Genomic DNA, 22,995 nt, shown 5'->3' on the forward strand with positions numbered 1-22,995 from the left:
CTAACCCCAAACGATGAAGCAGAACGTAACGCACTTGTGGTTGTAGTCTCCTTGTGGTTGCTTGTCCGCCCCCCCCCCTCCCGCCCCACCCACCCCACCCACCCCCTTTCTTTCTTTATTTGGTGTTTAACGTCGTTTTCAACCACGAAGGTTATATCGCGACGGGGAAAGGGGGGAGATGGGATAGAGCCACTTGTCAATTGTTTCTTGTTCACAAAAGCACTAATCAAAAATTTGCTCCAGGGGCTTGCAACGTAGTACAATATATGACCTTACTGGGAGAATGCAAGTTTCCAGTACAAAGGACTTAACATTTCTTACATACGGCTTGAGACAGGTTTCACAGTCTTCAGAGTCGGGTATGTCCCTGACTTTGATATTAAATAAAACGTTTCGTTTTGTTTAGTCGTGAATTTTCACTGGTCTATGTCGAATGTCCTCGGAATTTACATATGAAAAATAAACTTTGATCGAATTCAAGTCAAGTTTGTATTCCCCACCAGCGAAAAAGGTAGGTCGGTCGTGAGAAATGAGACAGACACGATTTCCCTTTTTAGCCACATTGCAATAGACAAAGGCACCAGTACAAAAACACACAAAGAAATCCAGTTAAAAGTACATTAGAAATCAAAGAACAGAGATAGATGAACACACTTAGTTAAAAAAAACAATGAATGTGTTTATGTTTTGTCGATACAATCGCATGTGAAGTGAACGGTCTTTTTTCTAAATGTGTCTGTCTCAAAAACGTTAATTACAAATCTGTTCAGTTGGAATGGCTGTTAAAAGGTTTGGACGTAACATGCTTTTAATAAGTAGCAATTTCCATCAAATCACGACATAAAAGGGTTTTGAAAGGCTAACTACGGCTTATTCTACTTACGCTTGGTCATTTTGTCACTCGGGCAAGGTGTCTGTCTCATTTTATCTCACGACCGCCCTGCAGACAAATCGTCTGCTATAACCGCCATACACAGCAAATTGTCATGATGCAACCAATTTTACACTTCCTATCCGTTGTCAGGCAGATAATCAACTGGCTGACTAAAGAATTTTTCGGCATGTGTTTATTTCAGAGCACGTTATTTACTGTCTAGTAACTCGGGCAAGGTGTCTGTCTCATTTTTTCTCACGACCGCCCTGCAGACAAATCGTCTGCTATAACCGCCATACACAGCAAATTGACATGATGCAACCAATTTTACACTTCCTATCCGTTGTCAGGCAGATGATCAACTGGCTGACTAAAGAATTTTTCGGCATGTGTTTATTTCAGAGCACGTTATTTACTGTCTAGTCACTCGGGCAAGGTGTCTGTCTCATTTTTTCTCACGACCGTCCTGAAGACAAATCGTCTGCTATGACCGCCATACACAGCAAATTGCCATGATGCGACCAATTTTATACTTCCTATCCGTTGTCAGGCAGATGATCAACTGGCTGACTAAAGAATTTTTCGGCATGTGTTTATTTCAGAGCACGTTATTTACTGTCTGTCTCTGAAAACCTTGAATTCTCACGACCGCCCGGCACTATTGACGGTCATTTCTTACCAAATGTTAAGCAGATTCATTTGTAAAATAACAACATTCAGTGACTGTGTCTGATCAACGCCAGTGTTTTTTTTCAATCCTTGAATGCACTGCATTGTGAATGTTGTGGTCAAGTGAGAGTTTTATAGACATCGCCGTACGTTTTTCAACACTTTGATGACGTCAGACAGCAGATTGAAAACGTTCCAACTTGGAAAGAGAGCCAGTCACGATCATATAATCGTAGGGAATCAATAGTTGCTTTGTTTATTAACTTTCAAGTGCTTTTAAAAGTTTGATTTTTGTCATTGTTATTGTTGCATATATATGTGCGTGCGTACGTACGCCTGTCAGTGTGGAAGAGTGTAGGGTAAGTGTATCCAATTCCGACCGACTTCGGGGATACCTAAATCCGACCGATTTTCCAAGTCACTAATGATGAGGTTCACACGTCATCCCAACAGAAAGAATGCCATTCATACAAGGGCCATTCATGAACGGTTGATGACGCGACGTCACGAACCAATCGTTTCGTCACGAGAGTTAATTGCGTCATCTGCACCGCGGCGCGAAATGTGCCTTCGCCATACGTTTCTTGCAAAGGGTGAGATAATTTGATGAACAGAGTTGTGTTTCTTTTACATGGATGTTAATAAGTGTTTTTGGAAGAATAATGTTATGGTTCTGACTAAATCTCATTGTACTTTTTAATCGAAAAGGGGAAAATCTTATCGGTCGTGATTAGATACCCAGTTTTTGAGAGAGTATTTAAATCCGACAACAACGCAGATAATACAAAACGCTGCACAAAATCCCAGTAAAACCATTCATTGTTTACGTTTATGACTTGAAAAAAGCATATGAACAAGGAAACATATCAGATGATGTATTATCTAGCTGTGTGTGTGTGTGTGTGTGTGCGTGCGGCCGAGCGTTGCGCGCACGTGTTCGTTTGTGTGTGTGTGTGTGTGTGTGTGTGTGTGTGTGTTTGTGTGCGTGCGTGTGTGTGCGTGTGTGTGTGTGTGTGTTTGTCTGTGTGTGTGTGTAAGCGTGCGCGCGAGCGTTGTGCGCACGTGTTCGTTTGTGTTAGCTTGTGTGTGTGTGTGTGAGTGTTGATGCGTGCGTACTTGCATGTGTGCGTGCGAGAGGGGTTGGGTTTTCTTATGTGTGCAGAGTAGTTGTAGAAAATGCAAGACATTAAGGTTCAGTCTGTAGTGGATATACTGGGACAGCGTCCATGTACTATGCCACAGTTCAGTCTGTAGTGGATATACTGGGACTGCGTCCAGGTACTATGCCACAGTTCAGTCAGTAGTGGATATACTAGGACTGCGTTAAGGTACTCTGCCACAGTCTTTGATGACGTCATTTCCGTTTTTGTGATAGTTGAGGCGGACCTGTTAAGTAATCTTTGATTAAGTCGGGACTTTGATATTGCCTTTGAGCCAGGTAGCTTGAAAATAAGTGAATTAGTTCGCTCATTAAAATTGTCATCAAAAACGAATATTTCATTACAGATTCAAACACTACTGCATTGTACTTCTTATCTTCTCCTGATTTAAAAAATATATATACATATGTTATGTTTACTTTAAAAACGCGTTCAGAATTAAAGAAAACAGGTTGAGTATGCTTCGCGGAGATGAGTGTGATCCGTGACGGTTTTCGGGTATGGTTAGCCGAGACTATCTGAATTTAGTCTCGCCGATCGGACTGGGTTTTTTTTAGTTTATCCTTCAATTTGATGCCTATAGATTGACTACATGTTTTTATATCGCTTTACGCGACTTGTTTTACATTTCGTCAAGTTATGAAATGTATTATAAAATTTGGTACATAACATTCTAAAAATTGCAAATAACAATAACACTTTTGATTACAGATTCAAAAGTTATTGCATTGTATCCTTTGGATTTCCTGGATCCCAATGTATAAACAGATATGTCATGCTTAGTGTGAAAATCTGCTCAAATGAGAAAAATCGCCCGTTTTGTTCATATGCTTCGCGGAGGCAACCCGTCTCGGTCTTCTGGTTTCGGCTAGCCAAATCCCTGATTCCAATGTTGATCTTTTAGTTTCAAACCAACTTAATGTTTTATTATCGCTTCACATGACTTGTTCTGTATATTTTTTTTCGCTGTCATGATGTCACCATTTAGAGGGTAGGGTTACATTTTCAGGTATTTATTCCCCAAGAATATGCAAAAAAAATTCCAAACTCGTTTTTTTCTATTGGTCAATGATTCTACTTTTTTTTTAAAGTGAGAAATGGAGTGCAATTAACATTGTTACTTTTGAAGGTATGCTCATGACGTGCATCACAGCGAAATAGCAGTTCAGAAGAACGGAATTCCCATAATTAGTCCTTATTTGCTGCTTTTTTCACTGAGCTCGGAAATGATATTTTGCTTGCATTGTTATTGCTTAATTTATTAAAGCCTCTGGACAATATTCTTTGAATAAATCGTTACCCAATTCTGTTTACGTCTATCCCTTTGTTTGATAGAGTACTGTAACAAGCTATCACATTATGTCGACAAGAATGCGTCTCCATACAAGTTTTTGTCTTGATTCCATCCAGGAGGATGTAAGGCTTTAATAAAAACACTATTTCAAAGATCTCTGTCAAGATTGATTTTGTTGAAAAAAAAGGAAGTCTGTGATTGAAGATTGTGAAACCTGCCTTGACTAAAAAAAACCTCTGCTTTTTAAATTTAGTCAAGTTTTGACTAAATGTTTGAACATAGAGGGGGAATCGAGACGAGTGTGTGGTGTGTGTGTGTGTGTGTGTGTGTGTGTGTGTGTGTGTGTGTGTGTGTGTGTGTGTGTGTGTGTGTCTGTCTGTCTGTCTGTGCGTGTGTGTGTGTAGAGCGATTCAGACTAAACTACTGGACCGATCTTTATTAAATTTGACATGAGAGTTCCTGGGAATGACATCCCCGGACGTTTTTTTATATTTAGTCAAGTTTTGACTAAATATTTTAACATCGAGGGGGAATCGAAACGAGGGTCGTGGTGTATGTGCGTGCGTGTGTGTGTGTGTGTGTCTGTGTGTGTGTGTAGAGCGATTCAGACTAAACTACTGGCCGACCGATCTTTATGAAATTTGACATGAGAGTTCCGGGGTATGAAATCCCCAGACGTTTTTTTCATTTTTTTGATAAATGTCTTTGATGACGTCATATCCGGCTTTTCGTGAAAGTTGAGGCGGCACTGTCACGCCCTCATTTTTCAACCAAATTGGTTGAAATTTTGGTCAAGTAATCTTCGACGAAGCCCGGACTTCGGTATTGCATTTCAGCTTGGTGGCTTAAAAATTAATTAATGACTTTGGTCATTAAAAATCTGAAAATTGTAAAAAAAAATAAAAATTTATAAAACGATCCAAATTTACGTTTATCTTATTCTCCATCATTTGCTGATTCCAAAAACATATAAATATGTTATATTCGGATTAAAAACAAGCTCTGAAAATTAAATATATAAAAATTATTATCAAAATTAAATTGTCCAAATCAATTTAAAAACACTTTCATCTTATTCCTTGTCGGTTCCTGATTCCAAAAACATATAGATATGATATGTTTGGATTAAAAACACGCTCAGAAAGTTAAAACAAAGAGAGGTACAGAAAAGCGTGCTATCCTTCTTAGCGCAACTACTACCCCGCTCTTCTTGTCAATTTCACTGCCTTTGCCATGAGCGGTGGACTGACGATCCTACGAGTATACGGTCTTGCTGAAAAATGGCATTGAGTTCAGTTTCATTCTGTGAGTTCGACAGCTACTTGACTAAATATTGTATTTTCGCCTTACGCGACTTGTTTCTTTTTTCGATAAATGTCTTTGATGACGTCATATCCGGCTTTTTGTAAAAGTTGAGGCGGCACTGTCACACCCTCATTTTTCAATCAAATTGATTGAAATTTTGGTCAAGCAGTCTTCGACGAAGGCCGGACTTCGGTATTGCATTTCAGCTTGGTGGCTTAAACATTAATTAATGACTTTGGTCATTAAAACTCTTAAAATTGTAAAAAAAAAATTTTTTTTATAAAACGATCCAAATTTACGTTCATCTTATTCTTTATCATGTTCTGATTCCAAAAACATATAAATATGTTATATTTGGATTAAAAACAAGCTCTGAAAATTAAAAATATAAAAATTATGATCAAAATTAACTTTCCGAAATCGATTTAAAAACTATTTCATCTTATTCTTTGTCGGTTCCTGATTCTAAAAACATATAGATATGATATGTTTGGATTAAAAACACGCTCAGAAAGTTAAAACGAAGAGAGGTACAGTAAAGCGTGCTATGAAGCACAGCGCAACCGCTACCGCGCCAAACAGGCTCGTAACTTTCACTGCCTTTTGCACTAGCGGCGGACTACGTTCAGTTTCATTCTGTAAGTTCCACAGCTTGACTAAATGTAGTAATTTCGCCTTACGCGACTTGTTACGTTTAGTCAAGTTTTGACTAAATGTTTGAACATAGAGGGGGAATCGAGACGAGGGTCGTGGTGTATGTGTGTCTGTGTGTGTGTGTGCGCGTGTGTGTGTAGAGCGATTCAGAGTAAACTACTGGACCGATCTTTATGAAATTTGACATGAGAGTTCCTGGGTATGATATCCCCGGACTTTTTTTCATTTTTTCGATGAATGACTTTGATGACGTCATATCCGGCTTTTTTGTAAAAGTTGAGGCGGCGCTGTCACACCCTCATTTTTCAATCAAATTGGAATTTTGGCCAAGCAATCTTCGACGAAGGCCGGACTTCGGTATTGCATTTCAGCTTGGTGGCTTAAAAATAAAAATCTGAAAATTGTAATTAAAATTATTTTTTTATAAAACGATCCAAATTTACGTTCATCTTATTCTTCATCATTTTCTGATTCCAAAAACAAATAAATATGTTATATTCGGATTAAAAGCAAGCTCTAAAAATTAAAAATATAAAAATTGTTATCAAAATCAAATTTCCGAAATCGATTTAAAAACAATTTCATCTTATTCCTTGTCGGTTCCTGATTCCAAAAATATATAGATATGATATGTTTGGATTAAAAACACGCTCAGAAAGTTCAAACGAAGAGAGGTACAGAAAAGCGTGCTATGCAGCACAGCGAAAGCACTACCGCGCTGAACAGGCTCGTCAGTTTCACTCCGTTTTGCACAAGCGGCGGACTACGGTCATTGTGAAAAAATGCAGTGCGTTCAGTTTCATTCTGTGAGTTCCACAGCTTGACTAAATGTAGTAATTTCGCCTTACGCGACTTGTTTTCTCCTCTGTAGATTCTTCTGTTTTTATTTAGTTCCCCATCTCCATTCATACAATGTGTTCTGCTGGTTTATTTTTGTCATGTCCACCATCATGAAAATGTGTGTAATTTAGTATTGTTTTGGTCACGTAATATAAGCATTTGCTTGAGTGCGTGTTCTCGTTGTATATTTTCAATTGTTTCATGTGATGAATTTTGAATACAATTTTGTTTAAACCAACGCACTTGTTGCCGATTTTCTGGGCCTTGTTGTCCTGGCGGGCAGCGTCGTCGCCATAGGCACCGTTGACACGGCCGTAGTTCTCGCCCTTAGCCTCCCAGTTCTGAGCGTTGTTCTGGTTCACAACAACGTCCTTCACACCGGAGTAGGCCTGAAGCATAGATAGCGCAGTGAGCATATAATGATGTCATTGGCTTGTAGGTATTGAGACTGGTGTCAAACTATGCTGATTTTACCATCTGGTTGATAGAGACTTCCCTAAGCCCTGTCTTTCTCTGTGTGTGTGTGTGTGTGTGTGTGTGTGTGTGTGTGTGTGTGTGTGTGTGTGTGTGTGTGTGTACCCATGTTTCCACAGGTTTGGTTGCCTAAATCACCATAAGGCAACCATCCACACGTGGATGGCAACCTAAACTCTGGATGGCAACCTAATTGTGTGGATGGTCGCTTCATTTAACACCGTTAAATTGACTTTTTTGACGGAAAGAATGTCATAACAATGTTCAAAATGACATTCTTTCCGTCCTCTATAGGCGACGAAATAGGTCAAATTTTGTGCATTTTTTAGTGCAAAATTCTTCGATGCCGGAGCGAGTACTGCACCCAGTGCTGTTGTAGTGCAAGTGCACTAGAAAGGCACTACACCCAGTGCCGCCTCTTAGGTAACCATCCACACTTTAGGTATGTGTGTGTGTGTGTGTTTAATTTTTTGTAGCAATTGCACTGATTCCTATTGCATTGTTTTGTTTACATGGTCTTACTGTGTTCCTAATACAACTTGGCAATGTACCATAACGCACAATAAAGTTAAAGTAAAATGAAATAAAATAAAACAAATAAGATTAAAAAAAAATTAAGACAAAAAAATGAAGCAAAGTAAGATGAAATAAAAAAAGAAGTAACATTAAACAAAAAAGACACGAATAATGAAAAGCACTAAAAAGAACCCACTTATTGTTGCAGACTACATAAAGTTAAAGTTTAAGCAAAAGCGCTGCAATCAAACAAATAATCAACACTTGGCATATTTCTCACACAGAAAAGAAAAGAATACCATTCTGTTGACTTTCTTACCTTGACCTTGCCGACACCGTTGGCCGCTCCAACGCCTGTGCCTCCTCCGACGCCTCCAAAGCCACCTCCTCCTCCAACGCCAACAGCCCCCACTCCTCCGAGCCCTCCTGCGACTCCTACCCCTCCCCCCACTCCACCCACTCCAAGTCCGACGCCCCCAACGCCTCCGGCCACTCCGGGGTACAAGGCTCCTGCCAGGGCTCCAGCCACCAGGCAGCTAGCAAGTATCAACAGCTGAAACACACGAAGAAGAAAACACTAAAGTTATTCATCGACCCGGCAAGAGTCGAGTTCCTTGTCCAACAGGCAGCTAGCGAGTGTCTACAGCCAAAACACACGCAGGAAACAATAATCAAGCTATTGTTCCACCCGCGGGTAGAGTGAAAAGTCGAGTTTCTAGCCACAAGGGAGCTGGCAAGTAATAACAATACAACAATGTTAGCCATCTATCGGCAATAGTCTGGTACAGCGCCAAAGCCATGCCTCCAGCCACAAGGCAGCTAACGAACATCAGCGGAGGCACGTACATCTATTATTAACCAACCCGTACAAGTCGGATACACCTGGCAGCTAACAAAAAAGCAATCATCATCTACTTTGCAACAATCGGATACACAGCCACGGCGATTATACCGACCACAAGAGTGTATTTACAGCTGGAACACAAACAACGAATCGTCATCCAACCCACAGAAATCGGGTACCCTTCTCCTGCCTTGTCACAACTAACCGTATTTTTTTTTTACTTCCGAGGTTATTCGTAGAGGCACGTACTAGTGCTACTGTCTGGGAACCACAATCACAAAACAAGGATTTGTTTGCAACTTCAAACTAAAGTCATACAAGTGAAAAACAAACAAAAACACAAACATATGGAACGTGACTAAAGATTGATACCGACATAACACTTTGCTTTAATTTGAAACTATTTTCATAGCACAAGTGTAAATTCTGAATGCTAGCAAAAGATCTGAAAACACAGCATATTTGCTTACCTTGGTATTTACATGTCGCATTTCGCGTTTAAATTATTTTGGGTAAAAATGTGTATCGAAAGATCGTATATCTAGCCTTCAAACACATGCCACTCCCCTGTACCCGATATAAAAACAAGTAGTTTTAGTCAAGGAAAAGGTCTTTTCACATCGTTTCCTAAAAACACAGTCGATTAAAAAGCACCTGCATTTTAGATAATTGAGAGGTTACTTTGAAAAACGTCAAATGTTAAGATATCTAGATTGTTTAAAGTAACTTGTTTGGAAAGCCCTCTTTCTCCAAACGTCCATTTTGTAAATCCATAATACTTGAAAGCCCAAACATACGGTAAGAACAAATCTGCATGAATAGTACACCAGTTAGGTAAAAATGCGATCCAAATTATTAACAGCTATTGTGTTTTCAGCGTAGCAATAGGGTCCGATATTTAGACGAGACAAGTATAATGCCGACGAGTCGAAGACGAGTCGCATTATACTTGTTCGAGTCTAAATATCGGACCCTATTGCTACGCTGAAAACACAATAGCGATTATATAGCTGTTATGACCTTGATTTGTTGTTCCAAACTTACAAAATGACAGTTTTTGCGTCGATGCGTTGATCTCAGGTTTTGATAGCAGACAAACTTCTTACGCGCATCATGTTCGCGCAGACATGCACACCGCTACACGCTTTCTGACTTTGGAAGAAAAACTGACTCCAAGTGCATTCGACTTCACAACACAGTTGTTGAAACAGCTTTTTAAGTTGTCAGTGTATGCTGTTGTCGATAGAAACATCGCCGTGGTACAGATGGGTAAACCGGAATCATGCGTCGGCCATTTTTCTCAATATGCTTTTGGATATTGAGTAAAATGGCCGACTTCCGCCGCATTATGCTTTGATGATCGGAAGAGACCATCCAATCACAGCCCCCGAATTCCCCCACGTGTTCATCAGAATAGCTATATAATGATTTGACCAAAGAAAAAGTTCATATTTTGCTGACTTCGCAGATTTGCATCAAAATGATAAAGTGTTACTGCTCTCGATCGCTAGCAAGAGCCACATTTTATCCATTTAAATTCTGACACATCTAAATAAAATTCAGTCTGTATCACAGTGATTAAGAAACTAGTCCCACCTTCATTATGTCTGTGCATGGGGCCGATACCTCACACACAGTATATCTATCGCAAAAAGTAACGGTACAATATTAACGTTAAAGACATATCTCACAGTGATTAAGAAACGAATCCCACCTTCTATAATATGTCTCTGCCGATACCGCAGGGTTTTATTTACTAGTGCGCCTTGCGCCATTGGCGCATAACATCTCAAAATGTCCCATTTGAATTCCCTTCAGTGCGTCAAAGGGCGCACTGAGATCACGTACCACTGCGCGACCCCATGCACACTTTTCGCGGGAGTACAATGTTCGGAATGACCGAACGCGAAGCAAAAACGCGCGCCAAGCCGTGTATCTTGCGAGTTTGTGAAACGCGCTGTGATTGGTTTTTAAAATGTAATTCATTAGTATTCAACCAATCCTGCCAACTATCTGTGCTTTACCTCTGTGGAAACTGTCAACAGAAACGATATCGAAACACAGACACACACACACACACACACACACACACACACACACACACACACATACACACACACTAACCAGATACACTGGCAAATTCTCATATATATCATTATGATCTAAATAGCACTATTCTGCATCTTTTGACAAAAGCATTTTCGGACCGCCCAGCCTGCTTGGCGCGTTTTGACTTCGACTATGTAATGTCCCATCAGAATTTGGTTGAGGGGGACAAATGTCCCATTGTTTTTTTCTTCCAGGCTAAACCCTGGATACCTAACACACAGTATATCAAATCGCAAAAAGTAACTGTAAAATATCAAAGCTCTAAAGACAACACAGTGATTAACAAAATAGTCCCACCTTCATGGTGTCTGTGCACGGGGCCGATACCTCACACTAAGGAACTGACCGGGCTTTCAGTTACTATCTCAACCGACCGTTCCTTTATAAGCCCCCACAAAATGTGCAGTGAACTTTACGACGAGAATACATTAAACTCCCCAAATTTCCACATGGTCGATTGTTATGTGGAGGTTTAGTCGGGAAGGTCCCAAGCAGAGACATTTCTGAGCCTGATGAAATTATCATATTGTATACGTATTCAGCCAAGGTCCTACATCTCCCTGCTCTCCTCGGATTATTCGAGAGTAAGGGGGTTCCCTCTGGGTGTAAAACCGACAACAAGGGAGGTAAAGCTGCACGTGAAACGGGCCATTAACCACCAACGAGCGACCTATGGTAGTCGCTTGGCGATTCATTTATTCAGAACGGAAGAGTGCGTTGCCACTGGTCGCTTTATGAGGCTCGCGGTCTTACACCGACTCCAGCGAGAAAAGCGCGATTTTCTTATTCAGTCTACGACTGCCGCGATGTTCTTTGCTGTTGGCATGAGGACACAGGTTAAATATTTTGCTTACGTTGGCAGGTAGAATAAGGTTCTTATGAAGTTTAAATGCATCAGGCTAGTGTGGCAGTCGCCGGCTTGCTCAAAGATTTGAATAAGCTGGAAGTGGGTCTACACAATCTCACTGAAGGCAAAGGGCATATATTTACTCAACAAGTTTTTGTCTCTATCTATAAGCTTACACAATAAAATAAATTTGACATTTCACTTTTACATGTATGCTTTTGTCTTTTGAAATATTCTGCTTTTGTTCGCGTTTGTTTTCTTGCATTCTGTATTACGGTAGTGTAAAATGTTTGGAACTACACTAGGTTTGAATTTATCCGTATCAATATCATTATTACTGAAAGAAAGGTTGCCACCTGTCAAACAAAAAATGCCCAATGTATAATCTTGGTATATTTTGGACGGATAATAAATGTGTTTAATCAATCAATGTTTACACATTATCGTCACGCTCTCAAGACAAATACCTAACTCAGTGTTAGGCATTCCAGCAGTGAGACTGCAGGTGAAGCTAATAATAATAATAATAATTGTCAGTAAGTACTGGTGTCACATGACTGATGTGAACCAGTTGATTGGCTAATGGCGATGCGCTAAAACTGTTAGCGCACTCTTGGAGTGCGCTAACTTTTCCACAGAGCGTATTCTTACGCCCTTTACCTAAGCAAGACTGTGCTCTCATCCTCAGAATTAATTACTGACATGTAGCTTATATTCTCCACAATACCAAATGACCATAAATTCCCTACTTCTCAATTAAAGCAGAAGTGGTTTTTTTTTCTGACAGATTGCATGTGCCTGTGCCACAGTGCGGCTGCCACTGATCTAAAAATAGAAGCCGCTGGGTTTCATCTAATTCTCGCCGACTTGCATAGATTCTTCTCATCGTGTTAGTGGCATGTAGCTTATCATCCACATTACCAAATGATGAGTTAATATAAAATTCCCACCCGCTAGCAGAAAACACAAGTGTTATTCCGATAACGTACCAGCTAGACCAGTTTGGAAGACTGACTCGATCGACTCTGTCATACGTAGCCGCACTGACTACACTGAAATACGACTGCATCAGTTCAGTTTCCGAATTATTATTTCAAGGCAAGAACAATCGTAATCGAAAACGTGTAGGGTTCAGAACGTTCTTACCATTATAAGACTTATTACCAGCGTGCCTCGTGCGTGCAGACTCAGTCAGTGCAGACTGCATGCAGTGGTTTGATTGCCCTAGCAGACGACATAAACCCCGCTCAGCAAATTGACATGTTGGGCAAATGTGAACGAAAAAGCGATGGGGATATAATACGTGTAGGGTTCAGAGCATTCTTACCGTTCATATTTAGTATCAGACTCCCCGATGAATGAAGATACAACACGAAAATATGCCACATTTGTTTTGAAAATGTGCGAACCGTCGAGTCCCGCGGCTTCGAGTCAATTCAAGGGGAGTCACTCCGCACAGTCAATCCGTACAAGCTCGACTGGAGGTTTCGAATCGCAAATAATGAAGAGCACAGCCCTTTCTCCGAGTTCAAATGAGGTCTCTCTGAAAGATCATCACTGTTCAGATTAACGCTACACTGGAATTTACCAACAGAAATTAAAATGCGTGTGACGAAAGCACGACACACTTGAGACACCCCACACAAAAGTAGATCTTTACTGTACACGACCTGACCACACAGTTATGCCTATTCAAATGCGCGTTGCAAAATGTGCGCTTGGAATCTTCTTTTTTCTATGGCGGTACTGACAATATCGTTATTGAAACAATCCCAGTGCACTAAGGGATTTATAGAGCAAATCTCGAAAATAATTATTGAACTCAGCGCTATGCGCTTCGTTCAATAATGAATTTTCTCGATTTGCTCTATAAATCCCTTAGTGCACTGGGATGTCTCAATAACTTAAATAATAATAATAATAATAATAATAATAATAATAATAATTGTCAGTAAGTACTGGTGTCACATGACTGATGTGAACCAGTTGATTGGCTAATGGCGATGCGCTAAAACTGTTAGCGCACTCTTGGAGTGCGCTAACTTTTCCACAGAGCGTATTCTTACGCCCTTTACCTAAAGCAAGACTGTGCTCTCATCCTCAGAATTAATTACTTAGCTTATATTTTCCACAATACCAAATGACCATAAATTCCCTGCTTCTCAATTAAAGCAGAAGTGGTTTTTTTTCTGACAGATTGCATGTGCCTGTGCCACAGTGCGGCTCCCACTGATCTAAAAATACAAGCCGCTGTGTTTCATCTAATTCTCGCCGACTTGCATAGATTCTTCTCATCGTGTTAGTGGCATATAGCTTATCATCCACATTACCAAATGATGAATTAATATAAAATTCCCACCCGCTAGCAGAAAACACAAGTGTTATTCCGATAACGTACCAGCTAGACCAGTTTGGAAGACTGACTCGATCGACTCTGTCATACGTAGCCGCACTGACTACACTGAAATACGACTGCATCAGTTCAGTAAATGAATGGTTTCCGAATTATTATTTCAAGGCAAGAACAATCGTAATCGAAAACGTGTAGGGTTCAGAACGTTCTTACCATTATAAGACTTATTACCAGCGTGCCTCGTGCGTGCAGACTCAGTCAGTGCAGACTGCATGCAGTGGTTTGATTGCCCTAGCAGACGACATAAACCCCGCTCAGCAAATTAACATGTTGGGCAAATGTGAACGAAAAAACGATGGGGATATAATACGTGTAGGGTTCAGAGCATTCTTACCGTTCATATTTAGTATCAGACTCCCCGATGAGTGAAGATAAACACGAGAAATATGCCACATTTGTTTTGAAAATGTGCGAACCGTCGAGTCCCGCGGCTTCGAGTCAATTCAAGGGGAGTCACTCCGCACAGTAAATCCGTCGAAGCTCGACTGGAGGTTTCGAATCGCAAATAATGAAGAGCACAGCCCTTTCTCCGAGTTCAAATGAGGTCTCTCTGAAAGATCATCACTGTTCAGATTAAACGCTACACTGGAATTTACCAACAGAAATTAAAATGCGTGTGACGAAAGCACGACACACTTGAGACACCCCACACAAAAGTAGATCTTTACTGTACACGACCTGACCACACAGTTATGCCAAATGCGCGTTGCAAAATGTGCGCTTGGAATCTTCTTTTTTCTATGGCGGTACTGACAATATCGTTATTGAAACAATCCCAGTGCACTAAGGGATTTATAGAGCAAATCTCGAAAATAATTATTGAACTCAGCGCTATGCGCTTCGTTCAATAATGAATTTTCTCGATTTGCTCTATAAATCCCTTAGTGCACTGGGATGTCTCAATAACTTAAATAATAATAATAATAATAATAATAATAATAATAATAATAATAATAAGAACATTTATATAGCGCTAAATCAAAAACTTTCGTTAAAAAGGCTTGCTCTAAGCGCTTGACATCTAAACTAAAACGTCATTCACACTCTTTACAATGATGTACAAGAACTTCATGTCACACTCTTTCATTCATTATAGCACCATTCACACAGTTGTTATTCTGTACAAGACAATAAGTTAGTCTAACATTTAGAATGTTCATAAGATGAAAACAAGAGAAAACCAGACTGATTAAAACAACTGCTTAGTGCTAACAAAGCATGAATCTAAATGATAACGTAATACATGTTTAACTGTTAAGACCATAAAAACCTATATGCTAAAATAACTTCGATAACGTAATACATGTTTAACTGTTAAGACCATAAAAACCTATATGCTAAAATAACTACTGGAAGGGTATCCGTCATATGTTAGAGAATACAAACTCTCAGACCATCGGAAACCATTGCTACGGTTATGTAAGCAAAACTGCCGTTCTCGTTTCTGAGTTTGGGCGGGGATGTAGCTCAGTCGGTAGCGCGCTGGATTTGTATCCAGTTGGCCGCTGTCAGCGTGAGTTCGTCCCCACGTTCGGCGAGAGATTTATTTCTCAGAGTCAACTTTGTGTGCAGACTCTCCTCGGTGTCCGAACACCCCCGTGTGTACACGCAAGCACAAGACCAAGTGCGCACAAAAAAGATCCTGTAATCCATGTCAGAGTTCGGTGGGTTATAGAAACACGAAAATACCCAGCATGCTTCCTCCGAAAACGGCGTATGGCTGCCTAAATGGCGGGGTAAAAAAACCGGTCATACACGTAAAATTCCACTCGTGCAAAAAAAACCACGAGTGTACGTGGGAGTTTCAGCCCACGAACGCAGAAGAAGAAGAAGAAGTTTCTGAGTTTGGCATTTTTCACCAGACGCTGCTGCTTTCATACAGGAAGACTTGTTTGGTGTGCAAAAGCTGATTTGGGTTGATATGCCGTTGTTCTGGTTGACGCGTTACTGCCAGCTCTTTAACTCTCACTTATTCCGCTGTCAACCGCCCGAGATAGACAGTTTGCAACTTGTTACTAAAATAAGACAGGCAGATTGTTCAGAAACCGAACACGTTTTTCTCGTTTTTCTCAAAACACTAAAAGATGACATGGATAATTATCTTATGAGCTTGACGTTATGTTGGCTGCGATAAAAATGGCGATTCGGTATCAAGCCCTTATTAGTTGTCTGTGGAAATCGGGTTTTTATCACAGTTGGAGAAAGTAGGCTTTCTAAGTCGGTAAGTATAATGAATAAATCTGTTATATATTTCTGTACTGTGCAAACTATCCGCCAGAGAGTTTTCCCTATGGCACCAATAATAAAACAGTGGAATATAAGTTTCACGAAAGCATCATAATAAGCCCATCAAAGCCAGAAGCCATCTTTGTTTTCTTTTTTCCCTTTCTTTCTTTCTTTCGTTCTTTCTTTCTTTCTTTCTTTCTTTCTTTCTTTCTTTCTTTCTTTCTTTCTTTCTTTCTTTCTCTCTCTCTTTCTTTCTTTCTTTCTATCTTCTATCCATTTTTTAAACATATTCATTCACGTATTCATTCATTCAATTCAATTCATTCAATTCCCCCTTTCCCCGTCGCGATATAACCCTTCGTGGTTGAAAACGACGTTAAACACCAAATAAAGAAAGAAAGAATTCATTCAATAAAACTTTATTGTCTGAATGTAACAAACATAAATTTTTCTTTTGGCTTGTGCATAACATCACATAAAAACACACTCTCGGAACACTTATGCACATAAAAGTACACAACAATACACACATAACCCAACCACACATATCCATACCCGCACCCTCACAGTCATCCTCGTCCGTACCCTCCTTTATCCTTATGATCATAAATACATTATGGTTAATATCATTGCTAGTCCACTTCTTTTAAACTCAGAATAGAATATATATATAAAAATCTTCTTACAATCTAATCATTAGGGAGGCAATAAACCCTTCTTTCTGTAAAATAATAGGCGATATCAAACATTCTCTCTCGCTCTCTCTCTCTGTCTCTGTCTCTCTCTGTCTCTGTCTCTCTCGCTCTCTCTCTCTCTCTCTCTCTCTCTCTCTCTCTCTCTCTCTCTCTCTCTCTCTCTCTCTCTCTCTCTCTCTCTCTCTCTCTCTCTCTCTCTCTCTCTCTCTTCTTTTCAGCGACATAAAGAAAACTTTTTAACTTTTGTTCCACTGTGTGGTAGCCACCAGTGGTGTGACAGGACTGCCTATCCTATAGGCCTTTAGCTGGACAAAGTGAATGAACATTAATTGGTTCTGTCTTCACCGTCAAGTTAAACGTTGCATTGTGCTGCTGTGCTGGTCTCTGAGTAGACATTACACATAGCGGTGTTTGCGTTTGTTTTTCTTACTAGTCCCAATTCCGTAATTAATTACTTTGTAAGCTTGCACATTTTCCCCCTTACATTATTTTCATTATTTGATTTGGTTGTTCTGTTGGTACTGTGTGTACTGGTTTGCATTGTTTCCGGGTTGCACTTAGTCTGGTGAAATTAATATTTTGTGTTTTGTATGCAAGACTTATCTTCTTCAAGCATAAATGTAGGGCATGCTAATATTTTTCACTTAGGCAACAAATATCATGAAGTCTATTCTTTGCTTAGCGGACCACCACGCCTCCAACTCCTCGGTCTCACTGAGACCCGACTGAAACTACAATCCGATTCTGAAATTTATATCCCAAACTACACTTTTTTGCGTAAAGATGCTACCCGATCGCCACAGACGGGCCTTGGCATATATGTACCTAATGACGTGATGCCTTACATCACCCGGCGTCCGGATCTAGAGACCGAGGCCGTGGAGTGCATGTGGGTTCAGCTTAAGCGTGGTGCTAAAGATTCTACTACACATATTTGTATCCTGTACAGAAATCCCTCTTGTAACTTTGCCTGGTACGATGACTTCGTGCACATGATGGACTTTGTCACAACGACAAACCCAAAGTCTGATTATATTCTTCTAGGGGATTTCAACATTGATTTACTAAAACCACACACGTCATGGGAGTCAACCTCCAATTTATTCGGGCTGCAACAACTGGTTCAACAGCCTACAAGAGTTACTCCCACTTCCTCCACCCTATTAGATCATATCTATACTAATAATGTACGCAAAGTTTCTAACTTAAACTATAATAAGGGGTGCTCTCTGGTGTTTCTGTCTGGATGTTATGACCATACTATTTGATTTCTTAGGGTGTAATGTCATTTTCTTTTGAACGCACCATTTAAAAACATCATTTATTCCCTGTTGAAGATCGTATTGCACCTGATTTAACGTTTTTGAGGACGAGTGAAGGGAAATGTCAACGGCAAAGAGCTCACAAGACACATTGTTATTTTTTATATGCAAGTGCAGGTCGTTGATAAAAATGCAAAATAATAAGGGTCCCAAAATAGAACCTTGAGGAACTCTGCATTTTAAGTAACCATCGCTTGAATATTGACCGTTTACGTAGACGCGCTGGGTTCTGTTTGATAAAAATGATGTCAGCAGGTTTACCGTGTGACTGCTGTGCGTGTAATACTCAAGCTTGCGAATGAGAAGAGTATGGTCTACTGTTTCAAAGGCTTTCCTCAGATCGAGGAAAACGGTACTGACGATTTTAGAATCGTTTATAGCTGAGAGCCAGGTATCACACAGACGGACAAGGGCCGTGGAACAAGAATGAAATTTACGGAAGCCAGATTGAAACTGGTAGAAAAGGTTGTAACATTCCATATGATGGGCCACGTGCTTATGAATATGCCTCTCAAGAGGCTTTGAAAGTACTGAGAGGATGGATATGGGACGGAAGTTATTAATGTCAGTAGAGTCCGATGTAAGAACGGCAAGTCTGCGGGACCTGACAGCATCCCGGCAGAGGCGCTGAAGACCGATGTGGAGACCAGTGTGGAGATCCTCTACCCACTCTTCTGCAAGATATGGGAAGAAGAAGAGGTACCAGCAGAATGGAAGGAAGGCTACCTCGTCAAACTCCCCAAGAAAGGTGACCTCAGTTCCTGCGCCAACTACAGAGGAATAACGCTGCTGTCCATCCCAGGGAAAGTGTTCAACCGCATCATACTGAACCGAATGAAGGAGGCAGTGGACCCGCATCTCCGTGATCAACAAGCCGGCTTCCGCAAGGAAAGGTCGTGCACAGACCAGATTGCAACTCTGCGCATCATCCTGGAGCAGTCCTTGGAGTGGAACTCGCCTCTCTACGTGAACTTTCTTGATTACGAGAAGGCGTTCGACAGCGTGGACAGGCAGACCCTCTGGAAGCTACTGAGACACTACGGAGTGCCGGAGAAGATAACAAACATCATCAAGAAATCATACGAAAAGATGACCTGCAGGATAGTGCATGGCCGACAACTCACCGACGCCTTTGAAGTACGAACCGGAGTGAGGCAAGGCTGCCTGCTCTCACCTTTCCTGTTCCTGTTAGCGATCGACTGGGTCATGAAGACGTCGACTGACCAGAAACGAAATGGCATCCAGTGGACACTTTGGACACAGCTGGACGACCTTGATTTTGCGGATGATCTGGCTCTTCTCTCTCACACCCAACAACAGATGCAGGAAAAGACCGGCATTGTTGCGGACAACTCAGCTAGCCTGGGCCTCCACATCAACAGAGGGAAGAGCAAGGTGTTCAAGACAAATGCACCTAACAACACACCCATCACAGTCGAAGGCAGTGCGCTGGAAGAGGTGGACAGCTTCACCTATCTCGGCAGCATCTTGGACAAGCAGGGAGGAACGGACGCAGACGTCAAAACCCGCATCGGCAAGGCCAGAGCAGCATTCCATCAGCTGAAGAAGATCTGGGGATCCAGCGAAGTCAGTATCACTACAAAGATCAGGGTTTTCAATACCATCGTGAAGCCGATCCTACTATACGGAGCCGAGACCTGGAGAACCACCGTCACCACCATGAAGAAAATCCAGGTCTTCATCAATACCTGCCTCAGGAAGATCCTCAAGATTCGCTGGCCAGAAAAAATCAGCAACGAAGACCTGTGGCTGAGAACCAGACAGCAGCCCGTCGAGGAGGACATCCTACAGAGACGCTGGCGGTGGATAGGCCACACCCTTCGCAAACCTGCTTCAAACATCACAAGGCAAGCCCTCACGTGGAACCCTCAAGGCAAGAGAAAGAGAGGGCGACCCAGGAACACATGGCGCCGAGATTTGGACGCAGACGCAAAGCACATGGGAAAGACGTGGGGAATGCTGGAAAGACTCGCCCAAAACAGAGATGCATGGAGGGAGCTGATTGGCGGCCTATACCCCAGACGGGGTCACAGGCGTAGGTGAGGTGAGAGTCCGATGTCTTTGGAATAGGAATAACTTTGGCGCACTTCCAGCCCTCAGGGAATACACAAGTTTTAATACATAGATTAGAAACTATGGGATGAGAGCGGCGGACTTGCCCCACCCTGTAGGCGGACTTACCCCGACTTGGGGCAAGTTCGCCTATGTTAGGGTAGGTCTACTTAAAGCAGTATGTACAACAAATGTTCATGCGCACATAAAAACTGTCTGCATATTGATATCAGCTACACATTTGTCTTGATGTAAAATAAAAAATCAGTCTTCTAGTTCATCAAACTCGCCAGTTATGCTACCAAAAGCATAAAAGTAGGCGGACTAGCCCCGGTCTCCCCTATGTGTGTGTGTGTGTGTGTGCGTGTGTGTGTGTGTGTGTGTGTGTGTGTGTGTGTATGTGTGTGTGTGTGTGTGTGTGAATATGTATGTATGTGTGTGAATATGTGTGTCTCTGTGTGTCTGACAGAAATGGAGCAAATGTATTTGGGCGTAGATGTATGTTCAACGCGGCAGACGTATGACAATGAAAACAATAGAAAACAATAAAAAAGATATAAACAAAAACATTTGTTAATTACAAAACGAATAACAAAGTCGTCTTTATTTCCTTTGAGTGTTAGATAAAACACCCCCCCCCCCAAAAAAAAAAAAAGAATCAAGAACACAGACCAACTATTGTCAAACTAATATCAATGTTGTATAACATCCGGGGCGATCGTAGGATAGACAACGAGAACTCAACTGTGTCAAACAACATATGTTTCAGAGGTACGACATAAAGTTGTGAAACAAAACGATATTTTATAGTTGTCAGATGCAGATCACTGCACTCTATAACACGACACAGTCAAACGCCTTTACAACAACAACAAAATTAAAAAGAAAACAAACAAACTGCATTGGCATAGTTTACAAAAGCATGGAAACAAACAGCTGTGACATAATATGTTTCCATTCATTGCACCCAGCACTAACTCATACTGGAAGGACATTAAAACAAAACTAATTATTGGGTTTAGAACAGTTGGAATAACAAGCTTCCTACTTCAAATGAGATTCATGAACAGAGTGAGAAGATTCAATGTTGCGATCAATACAAATGCAAACCATGACATGATGTGATAGTGCAATAGGAAATTGAAAAGCTTATGAATGGCATTGTAGTGAAGGTATATTATTTTCTTCTTGTGTGCACAAACCATTTTTCAAAACTTTATATTTTAAAATGATATAGGACATGGCTGAACCTATTAGACAAAGAGTCTTCATTTCATTTCATTTCTTTTACTTTATTATTCCATTGCTGGAATATTCGGGTCGCTTCCTCTGAGTGGAAAGCTAGCATCAGCATGAGTCACGCTACTTTGGTGTATACATGTTTAGGTTTAATCAGCCACCTGCACTTTTGGCAGAGTGACCGAGGTCTCTTTACGTGTCACTGTGATGACACGGGGTGGGACATGGATACCGTCTCTGAGTCTGCACATAAAGTAGACCCGCGTTCGTCCTGGCCTGGATTCGTGCCAGTGACCCTAGGATCACAAATCTAGTGCACTACCAACGGAGGGTTTTTTGTTTGTTTGTTTGTTTGCTTAACGCCCAGCCGACCACGAAGGGCCATATCAGGGCGGTGCTGCTTTGACATTTAACGTGTGCCACACACAAGACAGAAGTCGCAGCACAGGCTTCATGTCTCACCCAGTCACATTATTCTGACACCGGACCAACCAGTCCTAGCACTAACCCCATAATGCCAGACGCCAGGCGGAGCAGCCACTAGATTGCCAATTTTAAATTCTTAGGTATGACCCGGCCGGGGTTCGAACCCACGACCTCCCGATCACGGGGCGGACGCCTTACCACTAGGCCGACGGAGGGGGGGGGGGGGGGGGCTGAAGTTAAATATGCAATTAAACCGCTTCCTTGTGTAAGGGTACAATTCTTCCCATCTAAAGTATGTGGCAAATAATGATAGATCCTGCCAGATCTCTCTCTCTGTCGCATGTTCTCTGCCATCTTCCTTCTCGTATTTGCTGGTCATTCAGTATTTAGGCTCACACGAGCTTTTATATTATACAATAGAACCCAATTAACCTATGAAGTAAAGTAAGTGACGTGAAGGGAAACTTGCTCAGTGTTTTGGGGCTACCAATGTCATCCGCAGTGGAACCACAAACAGAGAGAGAGAGAGAGAGAGAGAGAGAGAGAGAGAGAGAGAGAGAGAGAGAGAGAGAGAGAGAGAGAGAGAGAGAGAGAGAGAGAGAGAGAGAGAGAGAGAGAGAGAGAGAGAGAGAGAGAGAGAGAGAGAGAATTGAATTTTGAATTGAAATTTATTTTACGAGGGTGACAGAATAAGCAATGTATACATGCTTCTTTTCATCCGGCCCTCGCCCATTGAGGGGTAACAAACAAGAAGAAATAAAAGATAAGTTTAACAATAGTACAAATGACATATTTACCATAATTAACATGTCAAGCAACCAATAAGACATTTTAAGATGCATTAGGATTCTTTAGCAATGCTTGAAAATTATATATAACAGGGAAATATGTGTTTGTATAAAAAAATCCTTCATGAATTATATATAATCATGTTTTTCAATATAATCAAAGAGTACAGTTATATTTTGCCAGCTGCTTGATAATAGTTTTTATAAGTTTTGTAAAAGAAACAGCA

General features: G+C 41.1%; 1 protein-coding gene and 1 long non-coding RNA gene across 4 annotated transcripts in view; one reads left to right on the forward strand and one right to left on the reverse strand.

Annotated features, from left to right (window-relative positions):
* LOC138963202 (uncharacterized PE-PGRS family protein PE_PGRS54-like) overlaps window positions 1-22,995 on the reverse strand; it is a 40,420-nt gene that overhangs the window by 13,924 nt on the left and 3,501 nt on the right. For 2 of the 3 annotated variants that reach the window (XM_070335250.1, XM_070335249.1), the window contains 2 exons: window positions 8,106-8,339; window positions 7,040-7,185 (listed from right to left, as the gene is read on the reverse strand). In XM_070335250.1, the coding sequence (XP_070191351.1) occupies window positions 7,040-7,185; window positions 8,106-8,339 (380 nt within the window). Of the gene's footprint in view, window positions 1-7,039; window positions 7,186-8,105; window positions 8,340-11,036; window positions 11,182-22,995 lie in introns of those variants that run through there. The other variant, XM_070335251.1, reaches the window with a different exon arrangement.
* LOC138963204 (uncharacterized) overlaps window positions 1-22,995 on the forward strand; it is a 98,796-nt gene that overhangs the window by 7,526 nt on the left and 68,275 nt on the right. The gene's annotated exons all lie outside the window — the stretch shown is intronic.

This window comes from Littorina saxatilis, linkage group LG3, assembly GCF_037325665.1.
Source record: "Littorina saxatilis isolate snail1 linkage group LG3, US_GU_Lsax_2.0, whole genome shotgun sequence".
Lineage (NCBI taxonomy): Eukaryota > Metazoa > Mollusca > Gastropoda > Littorinimorpha > Littorinidae > Littorina > Littorina saxatilis.